Source organism: Podarcis tiliguerta (genome assembly GCF_965153285.1).
Source record: "Podarcis tiliguerta genome assembly, chromosome: 10".
Lineage (NCBI taxonomy): Eukaryota > Metazoa > Chordata > Lepidosauria > Squamata > Lacertidae > Podarcis > Podarcis tiliguerta.
In genome coordinates, this window is record NC_139543.1 from 58,701,919 (window position 1) to 58,729,910 (window position 27,992).

The 27,992-nt window shown below is 45.5% G+C and overlaps 1 protein-coding gene across 1 annotated transcript in view; it reads left to right on the forward strand.

Moving 5' to 3' along the window:
• DERA (deoxyribose-phosphate aldolase) overlaps nt 1-27,992 on the forward strand; it is a 46,225-nt gene that overhangs the window by 14,461 nt on the left and 3,772 nt on the right. The window contains exons 5-8 of the mRNA XM_083402391.1: nt 823-957; nt 5,975-6,103; nt 20,348-20,460; nt 25,374-25,523. Coding sequence (XP_083258517.1) covers nt 823-957; nt 5,975-6,103; nt 20,348-20,460; nt 25,374-25,523 — 527 coding nt within the window. The remainder of the gene's footprint in view (nt 1-822; nt 958-5,974; nt 6,104-20,347; nt 20,461-25,373; nt 25,524-27,992) is intronic.

Below are 27,992 nucleotides of genomic sequence, written 5' to 3' on the forward strand. Positions count from 1 at the left end.
AAGAAGATTAGTCACCCCTGGTATAGGGGCTGCGGCAACAATGTGTTCCACTGTTTGGGGTTTTTGTTGTTGTTGTGCGTTTGCTTTTTGTGTTTTAATTTATATTTTGTTGTGAAATTTACGTGGAAATTGGTCAGTTTGGTTTTGTATTTTTAAATAGTTTGTTTATCGTTTATGACTACTTTTGTTATGTTGTAGTTATGTGGGGGTTTTTTTATCTAGTAAGCCACCCTGAGCATGGTTTGAGCTGTGGAAAAGTGGCATACAAATAAGATTATGTATGCATGTGATGCTGATCATAGTGCTGTCAACTTTTCCCTTTTCTTGCGAGGAATCCTATTCAGAATACGGGAATTTTCCTTAAAAAAAGGGAAACGTTGACAGCTATGACACTGCTGATGAAAGTTAATTTGCTTGTTGCAGCTCTGTTTTCCTCAATTACATGAGGGCAGAATGCTTGAAAATCATTGATGTGTGAACCAGGGATTGCCAGCTCCCATCAAACCCAGCCTGCGCAACCTAACAGCAAGGAATTATGGGAGTTGTAGTCCATCAGACCTGAAGGGCACCATGATGGCCTCTTCTGTTTTAGAGTCTCATGTGTGGTGCTAGTTTAACCTCTTACTTTCACACTTCCTCCTTTTGTTGAGGGAAAAGAAAGACTGGAAATTTGGGAGGGATTGTGGATGGTTGGATTGTGGGAAGTACCTGACTGTGGTGAACAAGTTCTATAGATTTGGCAGGCTCATGCCTGTTGCCCCCCTGCTATCTCTCTGCTCGCACCAAGACTAATAACTTCCACTGTGTGTGTTTTTCTCTTAGTGGCAACTGGATTTCCAGCAGGACAGACGGCTCTGAAAACCCGCTTGGAGGAGATCCGCCTCGCCGTGGAAGATGGCGCCAGAGAGATAGACATCGTCATTAACAGAACTTTAGTCCTGACAGGCCAGTGGGAAGGTGAGCATTAAGGGAGTCCTGACAGAAAAATGGTTGCAGGTCCAGCGTCCTGATCTCACATTGGCCAACTGGTTGCCCAGGAAATGTACACAATAGCACGTGCCCATGGTGACCCCCAGCAACTGGTATTTATTTAGAGGCATATGCAGTACTGCCTCTGATACTGGAGATAATATAGCCATCATGACCCGTGGATATCCTCCATGAATCTGTCTGATCTCCTTTGAAAGCCATCCAAAATGGCAGCCATCACTACATCTTAAGGTAGCAAATGCCACAATTTAACAATGCACCAAATGAAAAACTGCTTCCTTTGGACAGTCCTGAATCTCCGGTCTTCCAGCTTCCTTGGGTTACCTCAGGCTCTGGATATTATGAGCCAAAAATTACCCAATGTTGTTTAACTATTTGTATTTCAACTTTTTTATAGTTGAGCACAACTGATAATAATGATAACAGTCGTAATCATAATAATTTTATTATTTGTACCATGCCAGCACTTCGATTTGAGCCCAGAATCAGCACAGGTCTTTTTCCTGATTCTTTTCCCTGGCTATGTGGGTTTTGAACCTGAGAGCCTCTGTTCTCTTTTTGCACAGTTTGCTGCCGCCTGCCTGGTGGTGGCGGGGGAAAGCCCGTTACCCCAATGCATTTGTCGCTGACAACGATCAGGCCTGTGTATCGGCAAGATTTCCTTTTCTTTTTCACAAAGCTTTCCTTCCGCAAAGGAATATTGTGAAAAATAAATTTTCCCCCTCTTTTGTCTTAACTTCATGTGAAATGGGGAGGGGAAAGGAAACTAACATGGGTGCCAGCGCTCTAATTATTTCCAAACAGAATTGTTAAAAAGAACTCGAGGGGTTGTTGGCCTAGCATTACTTTTAAAAAAGGAAAAAAAGAAGGAAAGTGTGTTTGGTTCCTGACAACAAAATCTCTGTGTTTTCTAATTGGTGTTCGCAGAATCTCAGTGCATCCTCAGTACCCTTTAGATTGCTGTTGCGAGTTGTCTCCCCGGAATGCTATTAATTAGCAAGCTTTTTAATACAGTAGGAGAAGGCATTTCTCTGTAATTGGTTTTCTCTTAATGTACCTTGAATGGTTTGCCTTTAAATGCTGACAGTGCTCCAGTAACTAAGCTCTGTGTTCGTACAATTAGCATCCTTCCATTACAATGCAACATTTCTTTAGCTGGAGGATGTGGTGCTAAAGGGCCTCTTTTACCAAGTAGCTTCGTCGTAGACAATGTTCTGCTGAACTCACACAGGCTATTTTTTTTATTTCCACCCTCCCTTCCTCCGGGGAGCTCAAGGGACGAGCGCACACAGTTATCTCCCCGACCCGCACCATTTTATCGTTGTGGGGTAGGTTACACTGAGAGGTAGCAGCTCACCTAGAATCATAGAATCATAGAGTTGGAAGAGACCACAAGGGCCATCGAGTCCAACCCCCTGCCAAGCAGGAAACACCATCCTGACATATGGTTGTCAAGCCTCTGCTTAAAGACCTCCAAAGAAGGAGACTCCACCACACTCCTTGGCAGCAAATTCCACTGTCGAACAGCTCTTACTGTCAGGAAGTTCTTCCTAATGTTTAGGTGGAATCTTCTTTCTTGTAGTTTGGATCCATTGCTCCGTGTCCGCTTCTCTGGAGCAGCAGAAAACAACCTTTCTCCCTCCTCTATGTGACATCCTTTTATATATTTGAACATGGCTATCATATCACCCCTTAACCTCCTCTTCTCCAGGCTAAACATGCCCAGCTCCCTTAGCCGTTCCTCATAAGGCATCGTTTCCAGGCCTTTGACCATTTTGGTTGCCCTCCTCTGGACACGTTCCAGTTTGTCAGTGTCCTTCTTGAACTGTGGTGCCCAGAACTGGGCACAGTACTCCAGGTGAGGTCTGACCAGAGCAGAATACAGTGGCACTATTACTTTCCTTGATCTAGATGCTATACTCCTATTGACGCAGCCCAGAATTGCATTGGCTTTTTTAGCTGCCGTGTCACACTGTCGGCTCATGTCAAGTTTGTGGTCAACCAAGACTCCTAGATCCTTTTCACATGTACTGCTCTCAAGCCAAGTTTCACCTGGGTCACCTGAGGTCACCCAGTCAGCTTCAAGACCTGGCAACTCCTAGTCCAATGCTCTAACTACCATACCATGCAGATTTGACATTGGCCGTGTGTTGCACATCATGATAAGCTAGGGTTTCTCTTCTGGTATCTTTGCACAAGTGGTGTGCTGGTGCAAGTGCCCCCATTGCTCTCACTGTGTGCTCCTCCTCTGGCACAAGTGAGAAAGCCCTGCTGCTGTTAAGCTTGGCTTCATATAGTGCCCAAACCTGGGATCGTGGCCTGTTTCTCCTTAAGAAGCTCACCTTCAAAGGCTGACGCCAAGCTGTGTTTTAAAGCTGGCAAATGATCCTGGCTTGTTACCAGGATCCTGGGCTGCTGATGTTATGGGACACCAAGCTTAACTTGTGGTTTCATAGGTTGTTTGCCCCACTTACGCCCAGCCGAGGAGTGAAGCAGGAGCAGTTTTTTAAAACTCATTTCATTTCGAGCATTTGTATCCTGTTCTTCAGGGCTCCCAGAGCATCTTGTTGTTGTTGTTGTTTAGTCGTTTAGTCGTGTCCGACTCTTCGTGACCCCATGGACCAGAGCATGCCAGGCACTCCTGTCTTCCACTGCCTCCCGCAGTTTGGTCAAACTCATGCTGGTAGCTTCGAGAACACTGTCCAAACATCTCATCCTCTGTCGTCCCCTTCTCCTTGTACCCTCCATCTTTCCCAACATCAGGGTCTTTTCCAGGGAGTCTTCTCTTCTCATGAGGTGGCCAAAATATTGGAGCCTCAGCTTCAGGATCTGTCCTTCCAGTGAGCACTCAGGACTGATTTCCTTCAGAATGGAGAGGTTTGATCTTCTTGCAGTCCATGGGACTCTCAAGAGTCTCCTTCAGCACCATAATTCAAAAGCATCAATTCTTCGGCCATCAGCCTACTTGATGGTCCAGCTCTCACTTCCATACACCACTACTGGGAAAACCATAGCTTTCACTATACGGACCTTTGTTGGCACGGTGATGTCTCTGCTTTTTAAGATGCCAATATCCTTCTTAAATGTGCTGCCCAGAATTCAACTCACTGTTGACTCATGTGAAGCTTGTGATCTACGTAGACCCCTAGATCCTTTTCATATGAACTACTGGCAAGCCAGGTGTCCCCCATCTTGTATTTGCGCATCCAGTTCTTCCTGCCTAAGTGCAGAACCTTACATGCCTCTCTATTGAAATTATTTTTGTTGGTTGTGGCCCAGTTCTCCAATGTGTTAGGTTATTTTGGGAGAGGCTGCACTCTTCCATATCCAGAGGCTAGATGTTCAAAGCTTGGATCCTAAGATGTGGTGGTAAAAGTGTCGGGCTAGGACCTTGGATGCCAGAGTTCAAATCCCCACTCAGCCACAACGTTTACGGGATGACCTGGGGCCAGTTACCATCTCTCAGCAGACCTACTGCACAGGAGTAGGGTAAAAAGGGCGGGGGGGTCGAACTATGTACGCCATCTTGAGCACCTTGGAGAACAGGTGAGATAGATTTGCAATAATAAAGAATTATCACCACTGGGTGACCTTCAGCTACTTCCTGCCTCTCACCTAACCTACTGTGGAGATTAAATGAGGAGGGGAAGAATCACAACCACCACCTTGAGCTCCTTGAGGAAAACACAGGCCAAGCATAGGCAAACTCGGCCCTCCAGATGTTTTGAGACTACAATTCCCATCATCCCTGACCACTGGTCCTGTTAGCTAGGGATGATGGGAGTTGTAGTCCCAAAGCATCTGGAGGGCCGAGTTTGCCTATGCCTGACGTAGGGTGCAGACACAAAAAATAAATAAACAGGAAATTCAGAAGAGGAAAACTTCCCGTCCCCTGCTCCCCTGATAACACATCCTACATCATTCAAGCCACTCTACAGAAGTGATGGTGGCTGCTCCTTAAGCTAACATTTTAGGACTGAAGCCCATGTTCAGAGCTACATCACGTTCTTTGTCCCTTGGTCGTGGTATATTAGTGGGGATGGGGGGAAGTAAATGCAAGAGAGAAAAATTGTGTGTGTTTTTAACATTTTCTTTGCACTAATGGAAAATTGTTAGGGGAAAGTCATCTATCAGAAAGGAGTTCGGTAACTCCAGTGCAAGGACTCAGCTCCTAAACTCAAAGAGCGAGCCGACACAAAGCAGTTGCTTTTATATTCCAATCCATTAGAGAGCACTTAAAATAATTGTTAAAAGACCAGGCTTAGACAAATTATAGTTCAAGTGGCGCGAAGATACTCAACAATAGGTAACAGCAGATTTAACTTAAGGCTTGGCGTAATTGGACGTACACTAAAGTACTTAACATTTTCAGCAATTTTTGAAATGTATTAAGAACGTGGAAACTTGTTCCGAACGGCCACCAGCCATCCATCAAGCACGACCCTCAACTTTGCCATGGGCTTTTTAAAAAGCTCTAAAAAGGGGGAAAGGAAAGAAAGGAGAAACTGAGGGTGCTGCTGCTGGGGAGAATCAAGAACGTTTTTCACCCACATTACGAATTTTACGAATACAGAGTGCGTCATAGAATTTCAAAGCAAGTGTGCTGTCTAATAGCAGGAGGAAGAGGCAATTAACACACTCACAGCATTGGGGGGGGATGGGTATTTACAAATTGCTAGCCAGCCAATAAATAAACAGGGGCTAGTCTCGCTAGGGGTTGGCAGAAGAGGGAATCCAGCTACTTGCTGTCCTTCTGTGTTAAGAACACAAGAAGAGCCTGTTGTTATTGTTGTTATTGGTTTCTATTGGTTGGTTTGTTGCTCGTATAGGATATTTTGATTTTTAACATTCAATGCTTAGTTGTGTTTTTATATAAGTTGTAAGCCACCCAAAATGACTGGGGAAACCCAGCAAGATGGTTAGGCTATAAATTTAAAATTATTATTATTATTATTATTAACCAAAAGAAATTCCTTTCTGCTAGGTCTCTATGAAGAAATACGTCAGTGTCGTCAGGCTTGTGGAGAAGCTCATATGAAAACTATTTTGGGGACAGGAGAGCTGGGATCGCTTACTAATGTCTACAAAGCAAGTCTTGTAGCCATGATGGCAGGTAACTTCCATTATTTATTATTATTATTATTATTTAATAAATACAATTGCTAGTTGCTTTTTATCCCCCACCCTGCATCATCTGCACTTTCCTCGGGACTGCGATCTTGCGCAGGTCATTTGACTCACACAGTCTTTGGCCTGGACATGATGGAGGGTAAAGGTAAAGGGACCCCTGACCATTAGGTCCAGTCGTGGCCGACTCTGGGGTTGCGGTGCTCATCTCGCTTTACTGGTCGAGGGAGCCGGCGTACAGCTTCCGGGTCATGTAGCCAGCATGACTAAGCCGCTTCTGGCGAACCAGAGCAGCACACGGAAACACCGTTTACCTTCCTGCCACAGCGGTACCTATTTATCTACTTGCACTTTGACATGCTTTTGAACTTCTAGGTTGGCAGGAGCAGGGACAGAGCAACGGGAGCTCACCCCATCATGGGGATTCGAACTGCCAACCTTCTGATCGGCAAGTCCTAGGCTCTGTGGTTTAACGCACAGTGCCACCCGCGTCCCATGTTGGAGGGTATGATATAATAAATGGCTGTTATGACCGACTGTTTTTGGGCAACAAGGCCCACTGCAGCCCAGATTGTGGGAGTGCGCCAAGGCAAGATGAAAGAGAGGCCATATGAAGAGCAGTCAGATCTACTATAGCAGGACTAGGGGACACTGTAGGAATACTTGAACCAAAAAGCTTGAACATCCATGATACCAGGTACCATGACCCAGTTCCCAGGCAGACCCGATGATGTACCTCTCCACCCTCCCCTTTGACTCCTAAAATAAAGGGTGGTATTCAGCTTAGCTTTACTCAGAGTAGACGTATTAAAATTTATGAGCCTAGCTTCATCATGTTCATTAATTTCAGTGGGTTTACTTTGAATAACTCCTGGTTAAACACTACCCATAGATATTCAGGACCCACCCTATTCTTCCAGTTCCTAATTTTTGAAACTAGTTTTAATGTATTTTTATATTGTTGTAACCCTCACTCGGACCTTACGGTGAAGGGTAGGGAACAAATTCAGAAAATAACCGTTAAGTGGGCAGTTAGCCCTGCAGAATTAGCAGCCTTTCCTACATAACTTCTAGAGCGGGGCTGCTGGTTAATTTAACACTGCGGGGTTCTCAAAATCTTTGTTTTGATTTTTCCTTAAATAAAAATAAGTTCTGAAGTTCACCTCTCCTTTCCACCCTGTGTTTTTTGAAATGCAGTTTCATTGCAGTACAGCAGATGGCTCTGCTGTTAACACTATCCCCCCTCCCTCCTCAGCCCGCATTGTTATAGCAGCACCGTGGCAGCTTCCCATTTTTAAATATACACAATAGCTTTCATCGATCTGCGGCTTTGTTAGCGGCTAAGCGTGTTTTTGTTTCCGTTTGAATCGAGTGCAGCGGCCAAACACATCAGACCACACTGTGAAAGCGGAGCGTTTCCTTCTCCTCAGAAATTCTGAGAAACGAGCCCTTGGTTGGAAGCCAGTATGGCGTAATGGTTAGAGTATTGGAATAGGACCCGGGAGGCCAGGGTTCGAATCCCCACTCAGCCATGAAGCTCGCTGGGTGACCTTGGACCTGTCATCATCTCTTAGCCTTAATCTACCTCATGGGCTTGTTGGGAGGATTGGAATGGAATGGGGAGGGAGAGAACCACCACCACGAGGTCCTTGGAAGATAAAAGTAGTGTATAAATGCAGTAAATAGTAATAATAAGCCAGCACTAATGGAAGGACATTAAAAAGAGGCTGGTTGCTGAACCAGCACCTTGGACAAGGAAAGCCTCTGGTGGAGGTAAAGTCCACCAGGGATCAGCAAACTTTTTCAGCAGGGGGCCGGTCCACTATCCCTCAGACCTTGTGGGAGGCCGGACTATATTTGTTTTTGTGGGGGGATGAATGAATTCCGATGCCTCACAAATAACCCAGAGATTCATTTTAAATAAAAGGACGCATTCTACTCATGCAAAAACATGCTGATTCCTGGGCCGTCCGCGGGCCGGATTTAGAAGGCGATTGGGCTGGATCCGGCCCCTGGGCCTTAGTTTGCTTACCCATGCAATAGATCATGCGCTGTGAGAAGAATAACTACTTATTTCTTTTCTGGCTACATCTGCACCATAAATTTAAAGCCCTGTTAAACCGCCTCATGGCTTCTCTCAAAGCATTCTGGGAACTGTATTTTTTAAGGGTCCTGAGAGGTGCCAGGAGACCTTTATTTCTCTCAGAGGGGCAGCATTCCCAGAGTGGTTTAATGATCAAGCCCTCTTCCCGGGAATCATAGAGTTGGAAGGGACCCCAAGAGTCATCGAGTCCAGCCCTCTGCAGTGCAGGAATTTTTTACATGGGGCTCAAACCCACGACCCTTAGGTTAATAATCTCATGCTCTGCTGACTGAGTTGCCCCAGGAACTCTGAGAGTTGTAGCTCTGCGTGTGGAATAGGTAACAACTCTCAGCTCCGTTGACAAACTTCGGTTCCCAGGATGCTTTGGGGGGAAGCCTTAACTGTTTAAAGTGGTATAATAGTGCTTTAGAAGTGTGGTACAGATTTTGCCTCTGTCCTGAACCACTCTATTCAGCTTCATTGGAAGTCCTCAGGTACTAGTAGCACAAGAGAGGATGAAAACCTCTCCCAATCCACTTTAATCAATTCCATGCCTCATTTTTATACAGCCTTGAATAAGGCCTACAGTCCCATGCCAGGCTTCCCAAGTAAGTGAGGTTGGGCTGGGAAGGCTGTTTCGCTGTGGATTGCTGTGCAATTTCCAAGAAGGAGGTCTGTTGTTGTTGTTAACATTTGTATGTCACTCTATGCCCGCAGGTCTCAGGGCAGTTACAAGACGAAACAACATTATAAAAATACAAAATACACAACCAAAATAAAAACAACCCAATAACCCCTCCCCACCCCCCGAAAAAATTCCCCACATTTTAAAAGGGCATTAAAAGGATGGTGCTTTGGCAGCAGCTGCTACTGAGGTCCAACTCTCTTTAGAAGGAAAACTCCCGCATCTCTGTATTTAGACACTGGAGCTGAATTTAAAGCACAGTTATATAAAACACTTGAAACCCATTCAGAAAACAAGCGGACAATGCTTGTGGTGAATAGGGAAACCAGCAAGACGGGCAGGGGGAGAGGAAGGTCCAAAACCCTTGAAAAGGTGCAATGAAAACCAAAGTCAGATATCACGCAGCCTGCTTTGTGAAGGGAGGAAAAGACTTGCAGAGTTGGCACCTCTCTGTGTGTGTTTTTATTATTTATAGATGCAGCTTTTGATACGGTATCTGAGCTTTCAGAGCTTCTCTTGTATTGAAAATTGGTTGGGTCAGTGCATGAATTGCGGGCTGCTCAGTCCAATGGAAGAGGTCTTGGCTTGTCTTCCCTCCAGAGGTAGTTTTGGGTTCTCTTCCTCTCTTGGGTTCCTGAGCCACCCCCCTCGCTGCGGCTGCGGCTGCGCTTGTGTCTGTTTTAATTTGCTGGTGAATAATTTAAAGGGGCCTGTTTATTTTTTAATAAAAGGGAAAGATATAAATCGTCTTGAGTGTGGGTAATGTTACTTACAGCTGCCACCAAACAGATGCTTGGCGTTTCCAAATGGATATTTTAGTCCGCAAATCAGTTGCAGGAGAAAAGAACAAACTCCCCCCCCCCTTTTGAAAAGAAATTATCACTCCCACCCATTCTTTTAAACTTTATTTTCCGACAAGATTCCCGCCCGCCCCCTATCTCCAGAGAGATATATAAGAGTTGTATTTGATATAAATATTTAATTCCCTTGTGCTAATTTCTTTCTTTTTTTTTTTTTTTGGAGTGGGCTTTTTTATTCTTTTGAGGGACAGGGGTTGCATGTTAATGCTTATGATGGACTATTTTAATATAAAGCTATTTAAATAAGTTTCATTTGTCCTCCGGAGCCCAAACTCTCCCGGACGAAGTCAGCTGGATGTTAGGAGGCGGGAAAAGGTACAAATGAGAGCTGTGTTTTGAAGTCGCAAAAGACTTGATCTGGGCCACTCGTTGATCAAACGGCTCCTGCCTTTCAAAGAACAAGGGCAAGAAGAAGCAGAAGCAGGTGAGGCACAAGAGCCAAGGATCTCCCAGGGCACTTCAAATGCCTTGAGAAAGGCAGGGTGTGGATTCTCTGAAGTGCTTGATCGAATGCTGTTTCTTCAGTTCCCTCATGCTACAAAGCTGCTGGCAGGGGTGGGCAGGTTTGAAGAGAGTTGCTTTTTAAATGCTTTGAGAACTTGGGACCCAAGTTTCCTCAAGAAACGTCAGCTACCCGGCGGAACATCTTTGGTGGTCATCTTTGGTGACCTGGACGCCCTCGCCGCCATCTTGCTTGCCGGATTTCTTTGCTGACCATTGACGTGGAATGGAAAACCCATTATCGGCATCACGTGTGCAAGAGGGCAGTCTGACCATATAAAACCAGTAAGAACCAGTTTAGGAGGAATCGAACGCTGACTGTTAGAGTGAAGAACAACTCCAGATAAGGCACGAGGAGGTGTCTGCATGTTCAGTGAAAGAAAATGGGCTGAGTGTATGTTGGATGGAGGAAGACAATAGTGAGGGCAAACAGCCGACGTGACGTTTATTTTTCCTGTGTCGCAATGGAAAGTTCCCTCAGGCTCTTTGGACTCTGTCCTACAATGCATTGCTGAATAAAGCCTGGCCTTCTGGGAACTTGGCATGAGCCTCCGTACTCGAAAGCCCAAGGGGAATTTTCCCTACGCCTTCCCTACCAAAGGAGCCCAGGCTCACAAACAGCAAAGCAGCCAAACGGTGCCCTTTAAAAAATAGAAAAGACATAAAGAAGCCACATTCGAAACATCTATGAACATTTAAAACTTTGATAATAAGATTGATAAGTTAGGCAAGCAAATGGTGATTGAAGAGAAAATAGGAACTTGTCTTGTTAGGCCATTGGTCCATGTAGCTGAATAGTGTATACACTTGGCCGAAAACAGCTGTCCAGGGTTTCAGGCAGGAGTCTCTCCTCAGCCCTCCCTGGAGATGCTGTGGGGTTGAATTTGGGACCAAACCAGATGCTTTTCTACTGAGCTGCATCCCTTTCCCCCAAAGACAGAGCCTTCTTGGTCATGGCCCCCTGCCTGCGAAATGCCCTCTGAAGTCATTTTGGCACCTGGTGAAGAAGCTTTCTAGGCCCTCTGTCATCTAGTATAGAATTATGCTTACGATTCACCAATTAGTCTCAGTACTGTTTCACCCAGGGGTTAGAGACTTGCAACCTGCCTCTCATTGCTGGGGCTCCAGCCCCAGCCAGCATGGCCAAAAGTCTGGGATGACGGAAGTTGTAGTCCAGCCATATCTGGAGTGCTCCTGGTTCCCCATCTCTGATCTCAAACAAGCTGGCTGTGAAGTTCTGTTTTTCACACTGAATTGTTGGGTTGTGTCTTCTCCGCTGCCGTTTTTCCCGATTTTGATTTATTGTTTGTTTGTCCATATTTGTTGGGTTTTTATGTTTCTTTGTTTTTATTGCCTTGTAGTAAACCACCCTGGGAGGTGTCTGTTGTTTTAGCGAAGGGCTGGCATAACATTATTTTAAATAAACTTGCAGCCAGGAATGCTAAATGCAGCCTCCCTCCTGTGTTTACAGCGATCACTCAGCAGTGCTCTGATTTTGTGTGTGGCGATTGTGCTTCAGCAGAACTGCATATGGTGGTTTCCTGTATATGCAACACAGACACAGAAGGAGGAAACGGTAGATGTTCTAGTGCAGAGTGTCTAGGACTGACTGGATGAGGAAGAGGGGTGGGAGCCGCCTGCCCAAAAGCCCCCCAAGGAGGGCACAGAAGAAGAAGACTTTAGGTCCTGGAGCCTGGTGGTGGGAAAGGGCAGTCTGCAGAAGGAAGGAGCTGGGAGGTGCTGGAAGCAGGGGGTTTGAGCAATCAAGGGGGGTCAGGAGTAGGAGGACCATACAGGACAGGGTCAGAGGCTGAGAGTCACAGTGTGAGTGCAGACTCAGATAGAGAGAAGTCAGATTGCCCTAGCTACGCAGCACCAGAGCAGTCCCAGTCCTGCTTGCTCACCTCCCACTCTGACACCTCAATTGAGGCGAGTCCTGCACATTGTGGAGCAATAGGCCAGACAGGCCCAGAGGAGGAGCTCACCCACTCGATGCAGCCTTCGTCTGCTTGGGAGGAATCCAGAGTGATAAGCTAGAAGGGGAGGGTGGAGCTAGTAGTCAGTTTCAGCAGCATAAAAAAGGTAAAGGGATGCGGGTGGCGCTGTGGTCTAAACCACTGAGCCTCTTGGGCTTGCCGATCAGAAGGTTGGAGGTTTGAATCCCCACGACGGGGTGAGTTCCCGTTGCTCTGTCCCAGCCAACCTAGCAGTTTGAAAGCACGCCAGTGCAAGTAAATAAATAGGTGCCACTGTGGCGGGAAGGTAAACAGTGTTTCCATGCGCTCTGGTTTCCGTCACAGTGTTCCGTTGTGCCAGAAGCGGTTTAGTCCTGCTGGCCACAGGACCCGGAAAGCTGTCTGTGGACAAACGCCAGCTCCCTTGGCCTGGAAGCGAGATGAGCGCTGCAACCCCATAGTCGCCTTTGACTGGACTTAACCATCCAGGGGTCCTTTACATTTTACCTTGTCAGTGGCATCTTAGCTGGAGTATGGCGAACCAGAGTGTTGTTATTTTCTGTTGATAAAGACCTAATTGCATTAGATATCCTTAAGAACCACTGAAATTCCTTACAGATATATTCTATATAGAATATTCTATATTCCTTATAGATATGGGGGTAGATACTGAAATGTCCATGGACACAGTCCCCCTGCCTCTCCCACCCACCTTTCCATGTTCTCCCTCCCTCATTATGAAAAGACAGCCTGTACGCTCTTTGGGGCAGGCACTTGTCCCACGATATCCGATTCTGTAGAATGCCATGTATGCTCATGGCGATGTGGAAATGGATAGCTAACAAGGACAAACATTTGCTTTTGTAAGTTTCATCACTTCTATCCCTTGCAAATAATTTTTTTAATGTCTTTGGTGCAGACTTTGTGTGTGTGGAAGGGAGGGTTGATGCAGTCGAGGCATTTATACTTAAAGCCTAAAGGTTTCAAAGCAAAGATAACTTCTGCCTTCCTTCAAGGCATGAACTTTTATTGCAAGTCGAGTGCTTTTATCAGAAACCATTGAAAAATACACTCAAGTTGACATTGAAGTGTGGTGATCTTGGTTGCGCGTGTGTGTTTTTTTAAAAAAATATATATATCTGCCTTTAAAAAAAAAGTTATGTTTAAAATTCATAGCACTTTCAGAGCCTGATAAAGGAGCCTAATTTCCCGGCTTGCTTTGTTCAGTGTAATATATTTTTTCTAAATCCATTTCAAGCAGCTCATTTTTCCATTTCAGCAACTTTCCCCCAAGTTTGGTAGACAATAGGCTTTTATTAATAAAATTAGTTAACAACTTCCTGCTGACACTGGAAAGCATCAAAGTTAAATCGAGTTGCTGGAGATGTTCCGTAGCTCCGTGCAATATGAGTTGAAGGGAATCGTCTGGGAACATCCGGCATTGTCGATTTGTTGAAGCTGAGCTGGTATGGACTCGATTGGGAGAGACTGCCAGAGAGCCCCATATAAGTTCCTCAGAGCTATTCAAGGAAGGCTAGGTTACGAGCAAATGAATACATTTGGAAGATGGGCTTAAAAATAAAAAGTTGTTCAATGCAGTGTATCATATACACCGAATCTCAGAAACATAACAAGCTGCCTTGTCAGATCACTGATCCATCTAGTTTAGCATTGTCGGCACCTACGCTGATTAGGAGTGGCTCCTAATTAGGATTTTCAGCCAGGACATTCCTGGTCCCACCTGGAAATGCCAGGGATTGAACCTAGGACCTGAGAGCCAGTGTGGTGTAGTGGTTAGGAGCGGTAGACTCGTAATCTGGGGATTTGGTGTTGACCCTATCATGAGGTTAAGCGAGGTGTCCATCTTAGGGTAAGACCGTACAAGTAATTTGACCCTGGCTATATGTCAGGAAGATTTTGGGCACCACATGGCAGGACAGTCTCAAACAAAGATGTGCTCTCCCAAAGCGCATGTTCCCAGCATGATCGCAATGCTGTCTCAGCGATGTCTACGCTGGCTTCGTCATGTCCACAGAATGGACGAGGGCAGGATCCCTTAAGAATGTGCTCTATGGAGAGCTGGCTTTAGGCACCAAGCCCAATGGCAGACCAACTCTGTGTAATTAAGGTGTCCAGATATGACATGAAGACTGGTGACAGTAACCCCTGTTGGCGTTTCGCAGTGTAGTAACGCTGCAGAGAGCTTGCTGGGGAGACCATGCATTAGAAAAAGTAAAGGACTCAAAAGTAACTTAAACAAGTTTTTAATAAGGAAAACAAAAACTCCTTAAAAACTAAATACTTCTACAAACAAACACGACCCAACCACCAACCCATCCCCAGGGTGAATGGCAGAGCTAGGTGCTGCTCCTTATATACTGCAGCCAATTCCCGACACAGCTTAATCAATGCAACTCAGCAGCACCTGCTATGCTTCACAGCTGTAAAGCTGGATCTCGTTAGTTTGCTCTGGCCCTTGCTCTGGCCCCTTAAAGGTATACACATTGGGTGAAACAATGATGAACCTTTAGATTTAAAGAAACAATTCAACTACTCCGCCATGTGGGAATCCCTTGCAGACGACGTCAAACTGCCTGGAGACACACGGTCAAGGTTGTGTATCCACAGCAGTGACCAGAGGAGGAATGACGGCTGGGAGGAGCACGGAGAGAAGAAATGCCCTGGTGCATCTGCAGCAGCACAACCGGATGCCTTCATCTGCCCCAGCTGCAACAAAACATGTCTCTCCCGTATCTGTCTCTACAGCCACAGCAGGCGCTGTAACTCTCCAACTGTATGACTTCCCCCCTGATGCCACACTCTTCCACTCCCTGCTGATACTGCTGTTGTGTTACTCTGTTTCGTTATGGGTGTTTTGTGCCGTTTCATTAATATTTTAAGTCAAGTTTCTTGTTCTGTTGTTGCATATACTATATTTTAGTTAGCTGCCCTGAGCTCCCTTTAGGAGAATGCGTGGTGTGGGTGTGTGATATCTCATATCTTTGGCCTTTTGGTAATATGAGGCAGACAGCAAAGTGGCTAGTGTTTGTTTTTTTAAAAAACGATCCGAATTAAAATAGTCAGTGCCAATTCTGTGCAAGCTCAGGAGTTCCATGTACCTTAACTCACGAGGATGTGTCTATGCATGGGGGTGGGGGAGTGTTTCCTGTTCCAGGTCAGCCAATGAAACGTATCAGGCCGGCCTTGGTTGGGTTGAAACAGCATTGAGGAATCTCCAGCTTGCACGCCTCAGGGCCATGCCAGACTACCCCATTGGACCCAAGAGGCCATTTCAGCCAAGCCAGGGCAGCCCGCCCCTACACTTGGCATCGTATATGATCTCAGATGTGGGGCAGTTTAAAATGCAGTTGGGCTGAAAGGGTGGGGGGGTTGCAGGCCCTGCTGGTCAGTGGAGCCTGCAAAGCCCCGTGTGAAGTGCTGTGCAAGGGGCTTTGAAACCGCAAGGAGCCTTAAGAACCTAAGAAGGACCCTGATGGATTTATTTAGTCCTCACAGTGGCCAAACAGATGCCTGCGGAAAGTCTGCAAGCAGGACGGGAGCGCAGCAGCCCTTGTGCCCTCTGCAGGCTTTCTTGCGAGACTTGATTCACATAGGTTGGGGGATATAAGATCCCCAAGAGGATCCCCACCCCTTACACTCACGGGGGGAGGGAGGAGTGTGTTGCTTTTGGTTAACACTCCGTCGCGGGGCCATCCAATTTGGACTTTCATTAGTGCGGTTGAAAGGATTGCAGTGAAAACTGTGATACAAAAGATTATGCATCAGCCAGATTGCTCTGCATTATTTTAAATTGCAGACTGTGTCCTTATTCTTTATTAAGAGTAAAGTAACTTTAAGCAGTCTGAGGTTATCAGGAGATAATCACGTCCCCAGGGTCTTTATGGCACTTTGAAACGTAAAGATTGTGATTACTCTGTGATTGCTATGCTGCTTATTATTCTTTACTGCTTAATAATGGGACCATAATATTGTTTTTGGATATAGCTAGCTGAAAACCACTCTCCCAGTTTTAATCATGTAAATGGTTACCGTTTTTACAAATGCAAAAGGGGCCATTGTTTGAACTGAGTGGCGTAGTGGTGAGTTCACATTGTAGTCTTCCTTCTCTTTCTAGACATAGGCCAGGAAGGATTTAAAAGAAACCACAAAAACACGTTGCCCAGTATGACGTTTCCAAACGGTTGTGTGCATTTTCCTTCTGCTTGCTCCCCAATTTCTCTTATGGCAAACCCACCCTGGGGGATTTATATTTTCTCACCCAAGGTGGTAGGATTCATCAGCTGGAACTTAAATACTTAAAGTCTTCCAAAACTGCATCCTTAAACTGCGGTCCGGACATTCCTTGGCCTGGCCTGCTTCTCCTTCATTTCTTGCTCCAATTTGTGCACCCAGATGTTGACCCGGTATGTGTGGCAGCTGTGAAAAAGATAAAAGTCTATGCTTGGGATCACTACGAAAGGAAAACTGCTGATAACCGTAATGGCATTATACAAATCTATGGTGGAACCATGTTTGGAATACTGTGTGCAGTTCCGGGTGCCTTGCCTCAGAAATGATATTGTAGAATTGGGAGAGGTTCAGAAACGTGCAACCAAGATGTTCAGGAGGACAGAGTGACTCAACTATGGGATCTTCTCCAGGAGGTAGTGATGACCACCAACTTGGATGTCTTCAGAAGAAGATTAGTAATGGCTGCTAACCCAGATGACTCTTCTCCACCAGCTGTTGGAGGCAACATGCCTCTGAATACCATTTGATGGGAATTGAGTGGAACACTGGAAATTGCCTGATGCTGAGTCAAATCCATTGGTTCATCCACCTCTACAGTGGCTCTCCTGATTGAAGTGCAGAGTGTTTGAGGACCGGGACATTCACAGGGAAACCAAAGCATTTGTTTACAAAGCTGTTGTACTATCAACCTTACTGTATGCTTGTGAAACATGGACAACTGGGAAACACTGGCCTGCAAGCGCTCCAGTTGGAGAACAGCCTTTCCCTAAGGTGCCATGGGCTTTGAAGACATTCAAACTCAGGACAAGAGGGAGAAATGCGCTAAGAGGAAGGCACACTTGGCAAACCCTCACCATGATCAACTCCTGCCCGGAAACTTATGTTCCCACTGTGGAAGGACGTGTGGATCCAGAATTGGCCTCCACAGTCACCTATGGACTCACTTTTAAAGCCATGTTTATGGAAGATAGTCTTACTTGGCTATGAGTGATTGCCAAAGAAGAAGAAGATGACAGTGGCCAGCAGAGGCTGTCTGGGATTTCACGCAAGGTTCTCCACTAGCCCTACCTGGAGATGCCAGGCATTCAACTTGGGACCTTCTGCATGCAAGGGAGAAGGTGCTGTATCACAGAAGAACAGTCCTTCCATAAAGCCATGGAATCAGATTCTCAACCTTTTCTCTTTTCCTAAACTTTGCCCTTTATATTACCACTCTTAAAAAAAAAAGGCACTGACAGCTGAACAATATGACCAGAAATACGTTATTTATAAAGCTAGTGTGAATTATGTTTAATGGCCTCCATTTTAAAGCAAGCCATTTGCTTCTCTCCCTCCTTCCCCCCTCCGCCTTTTTCCAAAGTCTCTGTTTTCATTAGTGGAATATAAAATGTTAATAATACCTTTATACTGTAGTGCTCGGGAGCAACATTTATCTTCCATGTTCTTTATGGAATCCTGCTAGCAAGCTCTCACTCGTATCATAAATAGAATTTGTTCCACGAAATAAAAAAATGTATTGTTTTCTTTGTTAGAAGATGCTGCTAAATTGGCTGTATGTTTGATAATCACATCTCAAGCTGATTATTCTGCTAATAGCCTTAAGATATTATTATTTTTTTAAAAAAAATAAAAAAATAAGTGCATCACTATAGTCCTAATACTAGTATTTTTTTTTTGTGAAAAAAAATCCCTTCTTGTTTCTGCAAAGTCTGAATGAGATTTTCAGAATTGAATAATAATTTGATCCGTTAATCTTTTGAAGCTAGTAATTTTATTTTCCCTTCTTTGCAGTCTCCAAGGCTCGCAAATGAATAGAGCTTCATTACTGGAGCCTCCGTTTAATAACCATTATCCATTATCTTGTAATTAAGACTCCCTGTAACGAATCATGAGGACAATGCAAAAATACATAGTACATTTCTTTAATGAACTGGAAAATGTTCATCTTGTTCTATTTAGTAATGAGTTGCTGAATAGTCGTTAAATCCACTGGAGAATGGAGCGAGATGGATTTTGAAGACTATCTTTGAGTTTGTGGTTAATCTATTAGAATTAAAATTTCATCTTCTATTTTTATCAACAGCCGATTAGAAGGCCTTCTGTTTGACCAAATTGATTAGGGGACCCTATACAAGGGCAGATGCTGTTTAATGAAAGTTTTTAATGAAACTGTACCATAGAGGCTTCTAATTACCAGACTTATAAAAGCTTTGACTTACCTTACCCTGCAAAGAGGAGGAGGGGTGGTGCTGGTGGTGGAAGTATTGTGCTAAAGGGCTTAAATGCCACAATTAAATGAAATACAGGGAAAAGCAGGAGTTGGTGTGAGGAAGTTTGGCTTACCTGTCTGACGAAGAGGTCATCAACTAAAGAGAGGGCTCAGTGAGAGGCAGTAGTTTGGTGGTAGATGGCACCCAACTGAAGGCTGTTAGTTTGACCTTCCCTTCATTCAGTTCCAGCCAGCATGGCCAATGGCCAGGATGATGGTAGCCCAAAACATCTGGAGGGCATCTGCTTGGGCACTGCTTCTTTTTACATGCAGAAGCTGTCCTTCGCCACTGAGCCAGAGTCTCATGTGGACCTTTGGAATAGGTTGTCCTAGTAATAAGACAGCTTTCTATGTTCTTCTCTTGAAATTCATTTCTGACACTGTATCGTTATGCTAGCCAAGAAGGAAATACTGGAAAAATTTGCAGGAACCCAAAGGTTTTCAGAATTAAAATTTTTAAAAAGTGTTTAGGATAATATACTGAAATTGGGATCGGGAATCCAAAAACAGCCCTGAAGGATTGCCAAGGGCCGGGGTGGAATGGAGTATCCTGAAAAAGGTGTGGCTGGCTGGCTGGGATCCTGAACAGGAGCACTCCACAGTGTAAAATTTAAGTATGTAAGACAAGTCTGCTGGATGAGACCAGTGGCCTATCTAGTCCGGCATCCTCTTCTCACATTGGCCAACTAGATGCCTGTGGGAAATCCACAAAAGGGAACATTCCAATTCCTACTTCTTTCTTTTTCTAGTTTGTTAAGGTGCTAAATTCATATGACAAATCTAAAGCTTATTGTACACAGACTTGGAGAAGAGGAGGTTAAGGGGTGATATGATAGCCATGTTCAAATATATAAAAGGATGTCATATAGAGGAGGGAGAAAGGTTGTTTTCTGCTGCTCCAGAGAAGCGGACACGGAGCAATGGATCCAAACTACAAGAAAGAAGATTCCACCTAAACATTAGGAAGAACTTCCTGACAGTAAGGGCTGTTCGACAGTGGAATTTGCTGCCAAGCAGTGTGGTGGAGTCTCCTTCTTTGGAGGTCTTTAAGCAGAGGCTTGACAACCATATGTCAGGAGTGCTCTGATGGTGTTTCCTGCTTGGCAGGGGGTTGGACTCGATGGCTCTTGTGGTCTATTCCAACTCTATGATTCTATGATTCTCGCTTTCTGAACACAGGAAATTGTTTCTTAGGTCAGCGTTTGCACAAAGAGCCCTCAATTTCCACCATTTCCTATGGGGGCATTTCTAATCTGTGGTCTCCCTCCATGGTTTCATCTGAAAAATGGCTGCAGCCAACCAGCAAAAGAGAGAAAATTGATTTGTCCAATCTCTCCTGCTCTCTGATTTGTCTGATCTCTCTCCCTGTTCCCTCTCTCTGTGGTTCCTGCCCGAAAATGTCGGCTGTCAACCAGCTAACAAGTAAGGAAGTAGGCAAACTCCAGCTGTTCAGATATCTGAATCATCTGTGTGCCCAGCGAGGTTTGGGCGTAATTCTTTATGTTTGGATAACTGAATTTTCAGCTAAGGAGCATTCTGATAGCTGCCACATACTCAGAACCAGAATGATAATTTTGCTGACACATCTGTTTATTACTTTTTCTTTTTTTATTCTCACCCTTGCAGGTTCTGATTTTATCAAGACTTCCACAGGAAAAGAAAACGTTAATGCTACCTTTCCCGTTGGGCTCGTCATGGTGAGAGCGATTAGAGACTTCTTCTGGAAAACTGGCTATAAGGTAACTTCATACCATCTCCATCTTTTCATTGTAGACTGCATTCTCGAAAGCAATGTTGGTGTGATGCGCAGGCTTTGGACCATGGGTGGGGAATTATTGTAATTATTATAATTAATTATTATTATAATTATTATTGTTGCCACCCATCTGACTGGGTTGCCCCAGCCACTCTGGGTGGCTTCCAACAATAAGCACAGCAAAACATCAAACATTAAAAGCTTTCCTGTGGCCCTCCAGACTTCGTTGGACTCCAAGTCCCATGAGCCCAAACCAGCATGGCTAGCAGTCGGGAATTGTGAGAATTGTGATCTAGCAACATTTAGAAGGCTACAGGTTCCTCTATCCGTGCTTTAGGGTCTTTGAACTGCCAGACTTATGTATTAACTACATTTTTATCCTGCCGCTCCACCAAGGTGCTATGGGTGGCATAAACTGTTTCTCCCCCCATTGTTTTCCTCATGACAACCCTGTAAGCAAGGTTAGACTGAAAGATGGTGACTAGACCCAGGTCACCCAAGTGAGCTTCCTGGCAGAGTGGGGAATTTGAACTGGTGTCTCCTCACCAGTGTGGTGTAGTGGTTAAGAGCGGTGGACTCGTAATCTGGTGAACCGGGTTCATTTCCCCGCTCCTCCACATGCAGCTGCTAGGTGACCTTGGGCTAGTCACACTTCTCTGAAGTCTCTCAGCCCCACTCACCTCGCAAGAGTGTGGGGGAGGAAGGGAAAGAAGATTGTTAGCTGCTTTGAGACTCCTCAAGTAATAAAGCGGGATATCAAATCCAAACTCCTCCTCCTCCTCCTCCTCCTCCTCCTCCTCCTCCTCCTCCTCCTCTTCTTCTTCTTCTTCTTCTTCTTCTTCTTCTTCAATCTTGGGTCCCCAGCTGTTGTTGGACTACAACTCCCACCATCCCAGACCACTGGTTGTGCTAGCTAGAGATTTGTAGTTGTAATCCAACAACAGCTCAGGACCCAGGTTTGAGCTACACTCCTTACACCACACTGACCGTCTGTGACACAGGGCTGTAGTAATTTCTCCTTCTGAACGAAAGCCCAGAGACAGACAGTTCATAGGGAATAGGAAGAATGAGAAGCAAATATCTCCAATCTTGTATTCTAATAGAAAACTCATTCTCTTGACTTATGTAGCCAAAGCAGCACGATCTGGCCACAAGGGGGTGGTATTAGTAGCTTTGGGAGAACCCAGAGGCTTGCAGAAGTACAAATACATTTGGAGGAAAAATACTACAACAACGAAGGTTGTGAACCCTGAAAACACCCCGGTGAGGACTGTGTGTGCTTGGTGGCCACTGAACGCTGACTGACTGATGGGGTGGAAAAGTAGTCAGGAGCGGGGATAGAATGGGAAATAGCATGATTGCAGAGTTTGTAGAAGAGGGTTCTATGCAGCAACATTTTGTTGCTGGTGCGGCTTGTTTTCTGGTCATGTGTATGTGGAATGTGTGTGTGTGAATTTGGCAGTGGGTATAACCTGGCTGTGTCATCCTGTACTTCCTTTCTGATTCTTGCAAGAGAACCACCTCTTAGAATCATAGAGTTGGAAGAGACCACAAGGGCCATCGAGTCCAACCCCCTGCCAAGCAGGAAACACCATCAGACCACTCCTGACATATGGTTGTCAAGCCTCTGCTTAAAGACCTCCAAAGAAGGAGACTCCACCACACTCCTTGGCAGCAAATTCCACTGTCGAACAGCTCTTACCGTCTTCACTAGGGACATCACACCCCATTCCTTCAGCCTTTTATTCAATGGCCACTGCTCTGAGTTTCACTTGAAACATGTTCTGGGGTGGTGGTGGAGAAATGTTCTCACAATTCTTCAGTCAGCATGGTGAGAGCACCACCACCTTGATATCTGACACTGGGTTTGAGGGAATCTCTGTGCAAGATGTCCTCGGTACGCCAGGCTCTTGGAACAGGCCTGCGTCCTCCTCAGTGCTGCTGAAGGAGAGGGTGTGGCAGGCTCCTCTTTGCTCCTGTCGCTGTGCTCTTACTTGGAGAAATAGCAGGTGAACAGGCTGGGGCAGCCAAGAGGTGGAGCAGAAGGGGCAGGGGACTCCAGATGTCTGCTTTGGGGCTGTTCTTCCTTGTTGAACAATGGGCTCAGCAGTGCAGAAGCGAGGCTTCATTGGTACCCTGGACAGCTCCATGCAGGGCTCAGTAATGAGCAGAGCAGGAATGTTGTTTCAGCAGCAGTCACTGTCTGACCGAACCTCAAATAAGAGGAGCAGATCTGCCTCAGTCGAATCCTTGGTCTCCCCCCCCCTGAAGATGGGAAATGTGACCCCAGGGTCATGACCCAGCCCTTCCGCTTGGGGATGGACCTCATCACATGCCAATAATGCTGACTCCTGCTGCTGCCAGCATTGGCATATAAACACGCACCTGGCTCCTTTGACAGATACTTGGGCGCCTCATAGAAGGCCCCATCTTTTGTATTGTGCTGCTGTGGCAACTATTGTGTATTGTCTCAAGGCTCTGTGGTAATTTGGTGGTGGTAGCACATGTAATTTGGTCCTTTGCCTTGCCTCCGTGGAGGTTTTGCATGTCATTAAAATAACTGTTTAATTTATCGTTCATTTAAGCAGACTTTATGATGTGTGTGTGTGTGCTTAAAGTTCTATTAACCAAAAGTGTGTGGTGCGTGCACCTGCTCAGGAAATAATAATAAAAAAATTAGATGTAAACTGAGTTTATATCCTTTTTATTAAACGAAGACAATTTTATCACTGACGAGAGATTTCTAAATGGTTTCCTTAACAAACCAATTTGGCTGCCGTACAGATGCTTTTCCAACAAGGCGTTGGCCAATAAAAACAGGTTAATGTAGAAATTAAACTTCTTCCGACGACAGAAGCGGGTTGCAGGGTAACATTTATTGAATGATAAGCTGCGGCGGTGATATGAAAAGTGTGCAGCATAATGGGAAATAATCTTTTCCTGTCATTATTGAAGGACACACACAAATTGGTTTTTCTGTTGGGAAATCCCCCAGTCCAGAGAAACTTATTACTTTTAATAATATAAGGTGACGAGAAAAAATTCTCAAGGAGATGAACTTATTAAACAAAATAATGAAATGCTGTGAAACAGCAGGGGGAAAGTAGCCCGACTTTTTCAGCTCTTGAATGAAACATTTATTATATATAGATATATATGTGTGTGTGTGTGGTGCATTCTGGCAGTCAGATGGATTCTGTAGAAAGTCGGCAAACAGAATGAGAGACAGGATAGTAATAGGTAGCTTTGGGTGAAAATAAATGTAATTATTTGTGGGGGAACATGAATGTTTTAACTAAAAGAAACCAAACCCAAGATGGCAGCCAGAATCCAGAGGGTCGCAGACAGAGCTACTGTTTGTATATCGGTGCTTCTGAGGCCCACTTCTCGGTGCATTCCTGAAAGTTGTGGGAACATGAGGAGGAGTCTCCTGTACATTATATGAAACTGCCTGACACAGAGTCAGACCATTGGTCCATCTAGCTCAGTGCATACACTGAATCATAGAATCATAGAATCATAGATTTGGAAGAGACCACAAGGGCCATCGAGTCCAACCCCCTGCCAAGCAGGAAACACCATCAGAGCACTCCTGACATATGGTTGTCAAGCCTCTGCTTAAAGACCTCCAAAGAAGGAGACTCCACCACACTCCTTGGCAGCAAATTCCACTGTCGGACAGCTCTTACTGTCAGGAAGTTCTTCCTAATGTTTAGGTGGAATCTTCTTTCTTGTAGTTTGGATCCATTGCTCCGTGTCCGCTTCTCTGGAGCAGCAGAAAACAACCTTTCTCCCTCCTCTATGTGACATCCTTTTATATATTTGAACATGGCTATCATATCACCCCTTAACCTCCTCTTCTCCAGGCTAAACATACCCAGCTCCCTTAGCCGTTCCTCATAAGGCATTGTTTCCAGGCCTTTGACCATTTTGGTTGCCTCCTCTGGACACGTTCCAGTTTGTCAGTGTCCTTCTTGAACTGTGGTGCCCAGAACTGGACACAGTACTCCAGGTGAGGTCTGACCAGAGCAGAATACAGTGGCACTATTCCTTCCCTTGATCTAGATGCTATACTCCTATTGATGTATAGCATTTCCTGATTTGCAGGAACTCTGGGGTTTCATGTAGGGGATTGAACCTGGAACCTTGTGCATGTAAAACAGAAGTTTGCCCACTGAGCCTATGGCCCTCCCCTTGAGGAAAGGTCACAGAGAGGAGCTATGTTTGGGGAAAAGTAAGGCGGACAAGCTAGAGAGCTGTTGCGGCCCTGTGTATAGCAGAGACAGGGAGTCTGTGATCCCCCAGATGCTGAAATACCAAATTATGAACGCGGTACTATCCATTTTCTGTTTCTTTTTAAATACAGTCGTACCTTGGATCCAGAACGCCTTGCATGACAAAAGTTTTGGCTCCCGAACTCTGCAAACCCAGAAGTGATTGTTCTGGTTTGCAAACGTTCTTTGGAACCCAAACGTCCGCTGCGTCTTCCGATTGGCTGCTGGAGCTTCCTGCAGCCAATCGGAAGGCGCGCCTTGATTCTCGAACGTTTTGGAAGTCAAACGGACTTCCAGAATGGATTCCATTCGACTTCCAAGGTATGTGTTACGCTTTTTCAGAGCTGAATAAAAATCATAGGATACAAATGCCTGAACCAAAAGGGCTAAGTAGGGAATTCATATAGAAGCGAGTTCCATAAATGAGAGCCCACCACAGATGAGGCCACATCTCTTGAGCTTGTCAGCCTTCTAAATATTACTGGGGGGCATGTAGACAGAGTCTCCAGTGGGGGCAGGATAGCATCATACAGATATTGTATACAGATATGCAGATTCCTATCTAGGCCAACTTCCTGTATTTTTAAATTTCCTGCTTCCTGTTCTTCTTTCTCCAATCAAGGTTGGCTTTAAGCCTGCGGGAGGCATTCGCACGGCCAAAGATGCCCTGATCTGGCTCTCGCTGATGAAGGAAGAACTAGGAGATGATTGGCTGAAGCCAGAACTCTTTCGCCTGGGGGCCAGCACTTTGCTGGGAGATATTGAGAGACAGGTTAGTATTTCTACTTCTTCTTCTTTGGAGAAAACTTGTAGCTGAGTAAGATTGTCTTCCATGAACACAGTTTTAACAGAAAGTCTGTAAGTGATCGTGATTCTGGATCCACACGTCCTTCCACAGTGGGGAAATAAGTTTCTGGGCGGGAGTTGATCATGATGAGGGTTTGCCCAGCATGTCTTCCTCCTCTTAGCATGTTTTTCTCTTGGATCCTGAGTTTGAGCGTCTTCAAAGCCCATGACACCTTTGGGAAAGTCTGTTCTCCAATTGGAGAGCTCACAGGCCAGTGTTTCCCAGCTGTTGGCATTTACCCTACATTTTTAAGGTTGTTATTCCTCCTAATGGTGTATTATCCCCCCCCCCCATAAAAAACGATGTGGTTTTGACTTTTGTAGTAATGTGGTACCTCTGGTTGCGAACGGGATCTGTTCCGGAGCCCCGTTCGCAACATGAGCAGAACGCAACCCGCGTCTGCGCATGCAAAGGTTGCGATTCGCTGCTTCTGGCCATGCGCGTGATGTCATTTTGAGAGTCTGCGCATGTGCAAGTGGCGAATCCCGGAAGTAACCCTTTGCGGTACTTTCGGGTTGCCGCAGGACACAGCCTGAAAAGGTTTAACCTGAAGCAAACGCAACAAGAGGTATGACTGTACAGACTTTTAAAATTGCCTTTTGAGAGCTTTCATTTTCTTACACTGCTGCTTATAACGGAGCCTTGCTTTTTAATTGGCGGTGTTTACCAATTAGTTCTGATCCACCTCATTTGGGGAGGCAAGGTGGTTCTGCACAGAAGTAATATGTTCATTTTGTACCATGTTAGCAATCGTATAGGAATAACCCATGGGTAGATCTTGCGCTGCGCATTTGTGATGCCACAGGTTCAGTTCCCACCATCTGCTTTTCAAGAGACCCCAGACAAGCAGCATAAGTCTTGGCCTCTCTTGCCATCTCCTCCCCCCCTTTCCTCTATCCACAGCTTTATTAATTTATTTCAAGTGCTGGAAGGCTTTTAATGGAGAAGACCGAGAGCTCGAAGGGAGAGCACTTGCATTGCATGCAGAAGGTCCCAGGTTTAATCCCGGACATCTCCATTAAAAAAACCCCAGGTAGCAGATGATGGAATAGCAGAAGCCATCAAACCCAATATTGTCGACTCTGGCTGGTAGCAGCTCTCACAGATCTTAGGTTTAGGGAAGCTTTTAATGTTTGGGGCATGACTCTATTTTAATACTGTGTTGGAAGCCGCCCAGAGTGGCTGGGGAAACCCAGCCAGATGGGCGGGGTATAAAAAATAAATTATTATATTATTATTATTAGGTCTATTCCCCACCAACCACCACCTGATCTTTTAAAATGGAGATAGGGGAGATGGAACCTGAACTTTTCTGCATACCAAGCCCCACACACTCTCCAGCTAAGCAATGGGAAAGGCCCCCGCTCAGCATCCCGGAGAGCCATTGCCAGTCAAAGTTGACAACTCTAGGCTTGATGGACAAGCAGCCTGACTCAGTGTAGGGCACTTTCCTATTTTCCTTTTTAAAAAATAAAAATCTGTTTCCAAATGTGTGTGTGGATCATAGAATTGCAGAGTTGGAAGAGACCCCAAGGATCACCTTCCTGCAATGCAGAAATATGCAGCTGTTCCATATGGGGATCGAACCTAGAACCGTGGGCTCTATCAGCACCAAACTCTACCCGACTAAGGCCACCATTTAAAGCAGTATCGTGCCACTTTTAAGAGCCATAACCTCCCCCAAACAATCCTGGGAAGTATTATTTTGTTAAGTGTGTTGTTCATAGGTAAAGGGACCCCTGACCATTAGGTCCAGTCGTAGCCGACTCTGGGGTTGTGGCACTCATCTCGCTTTACTGGCCGAGGGAGCCGGCGTACAGCTTCCAGGTCATGTGGCCAGCATGACTAAGCCGCTTCTGGCAACCAGAGCAGTGCACGGAAAAGTCGTTTACCTTCCCGCCGGAGCGGTACCTATTTATCTACTTGCACTTTGAGGTGCTTTTGAACTGCTAGGTTGGCAGGAGCTGGGACCAAGCAATGGGAGCTCACCCCGTCACGGGGATTCAAACCGCTGACCTTCTGATCAGCAAGTCCTAGGCTCTGTGGTTTAACTCACAGTGCCACCCTTAAGTGTGTTGTTAGGAGACCCCTATTTCCTCTCACAAAGCTACGATTCCCAGTGTTCCCTGGGAAGAGAGGGATTGATTTGCTAAACCATTCTGGAGATTGTAGCTCTCTGAGAGAAATAAGGGGTTTTTTTTTGCAACCACCACTGGAAGCATGTAATGTGCGAAGCGGAAGACTTCCTGTGGTAGGGGGGCAAGCCCCAGGACTGACTGCGATGGCTGATCCTTCACACCCCACATGCTTTGCGATATTTCGGGTTTGAGTAAGTGCATCAGCCCCAAGTAACTTTGCCACTGCTTGGGCTTATCATATTGATGGCACAGTTAC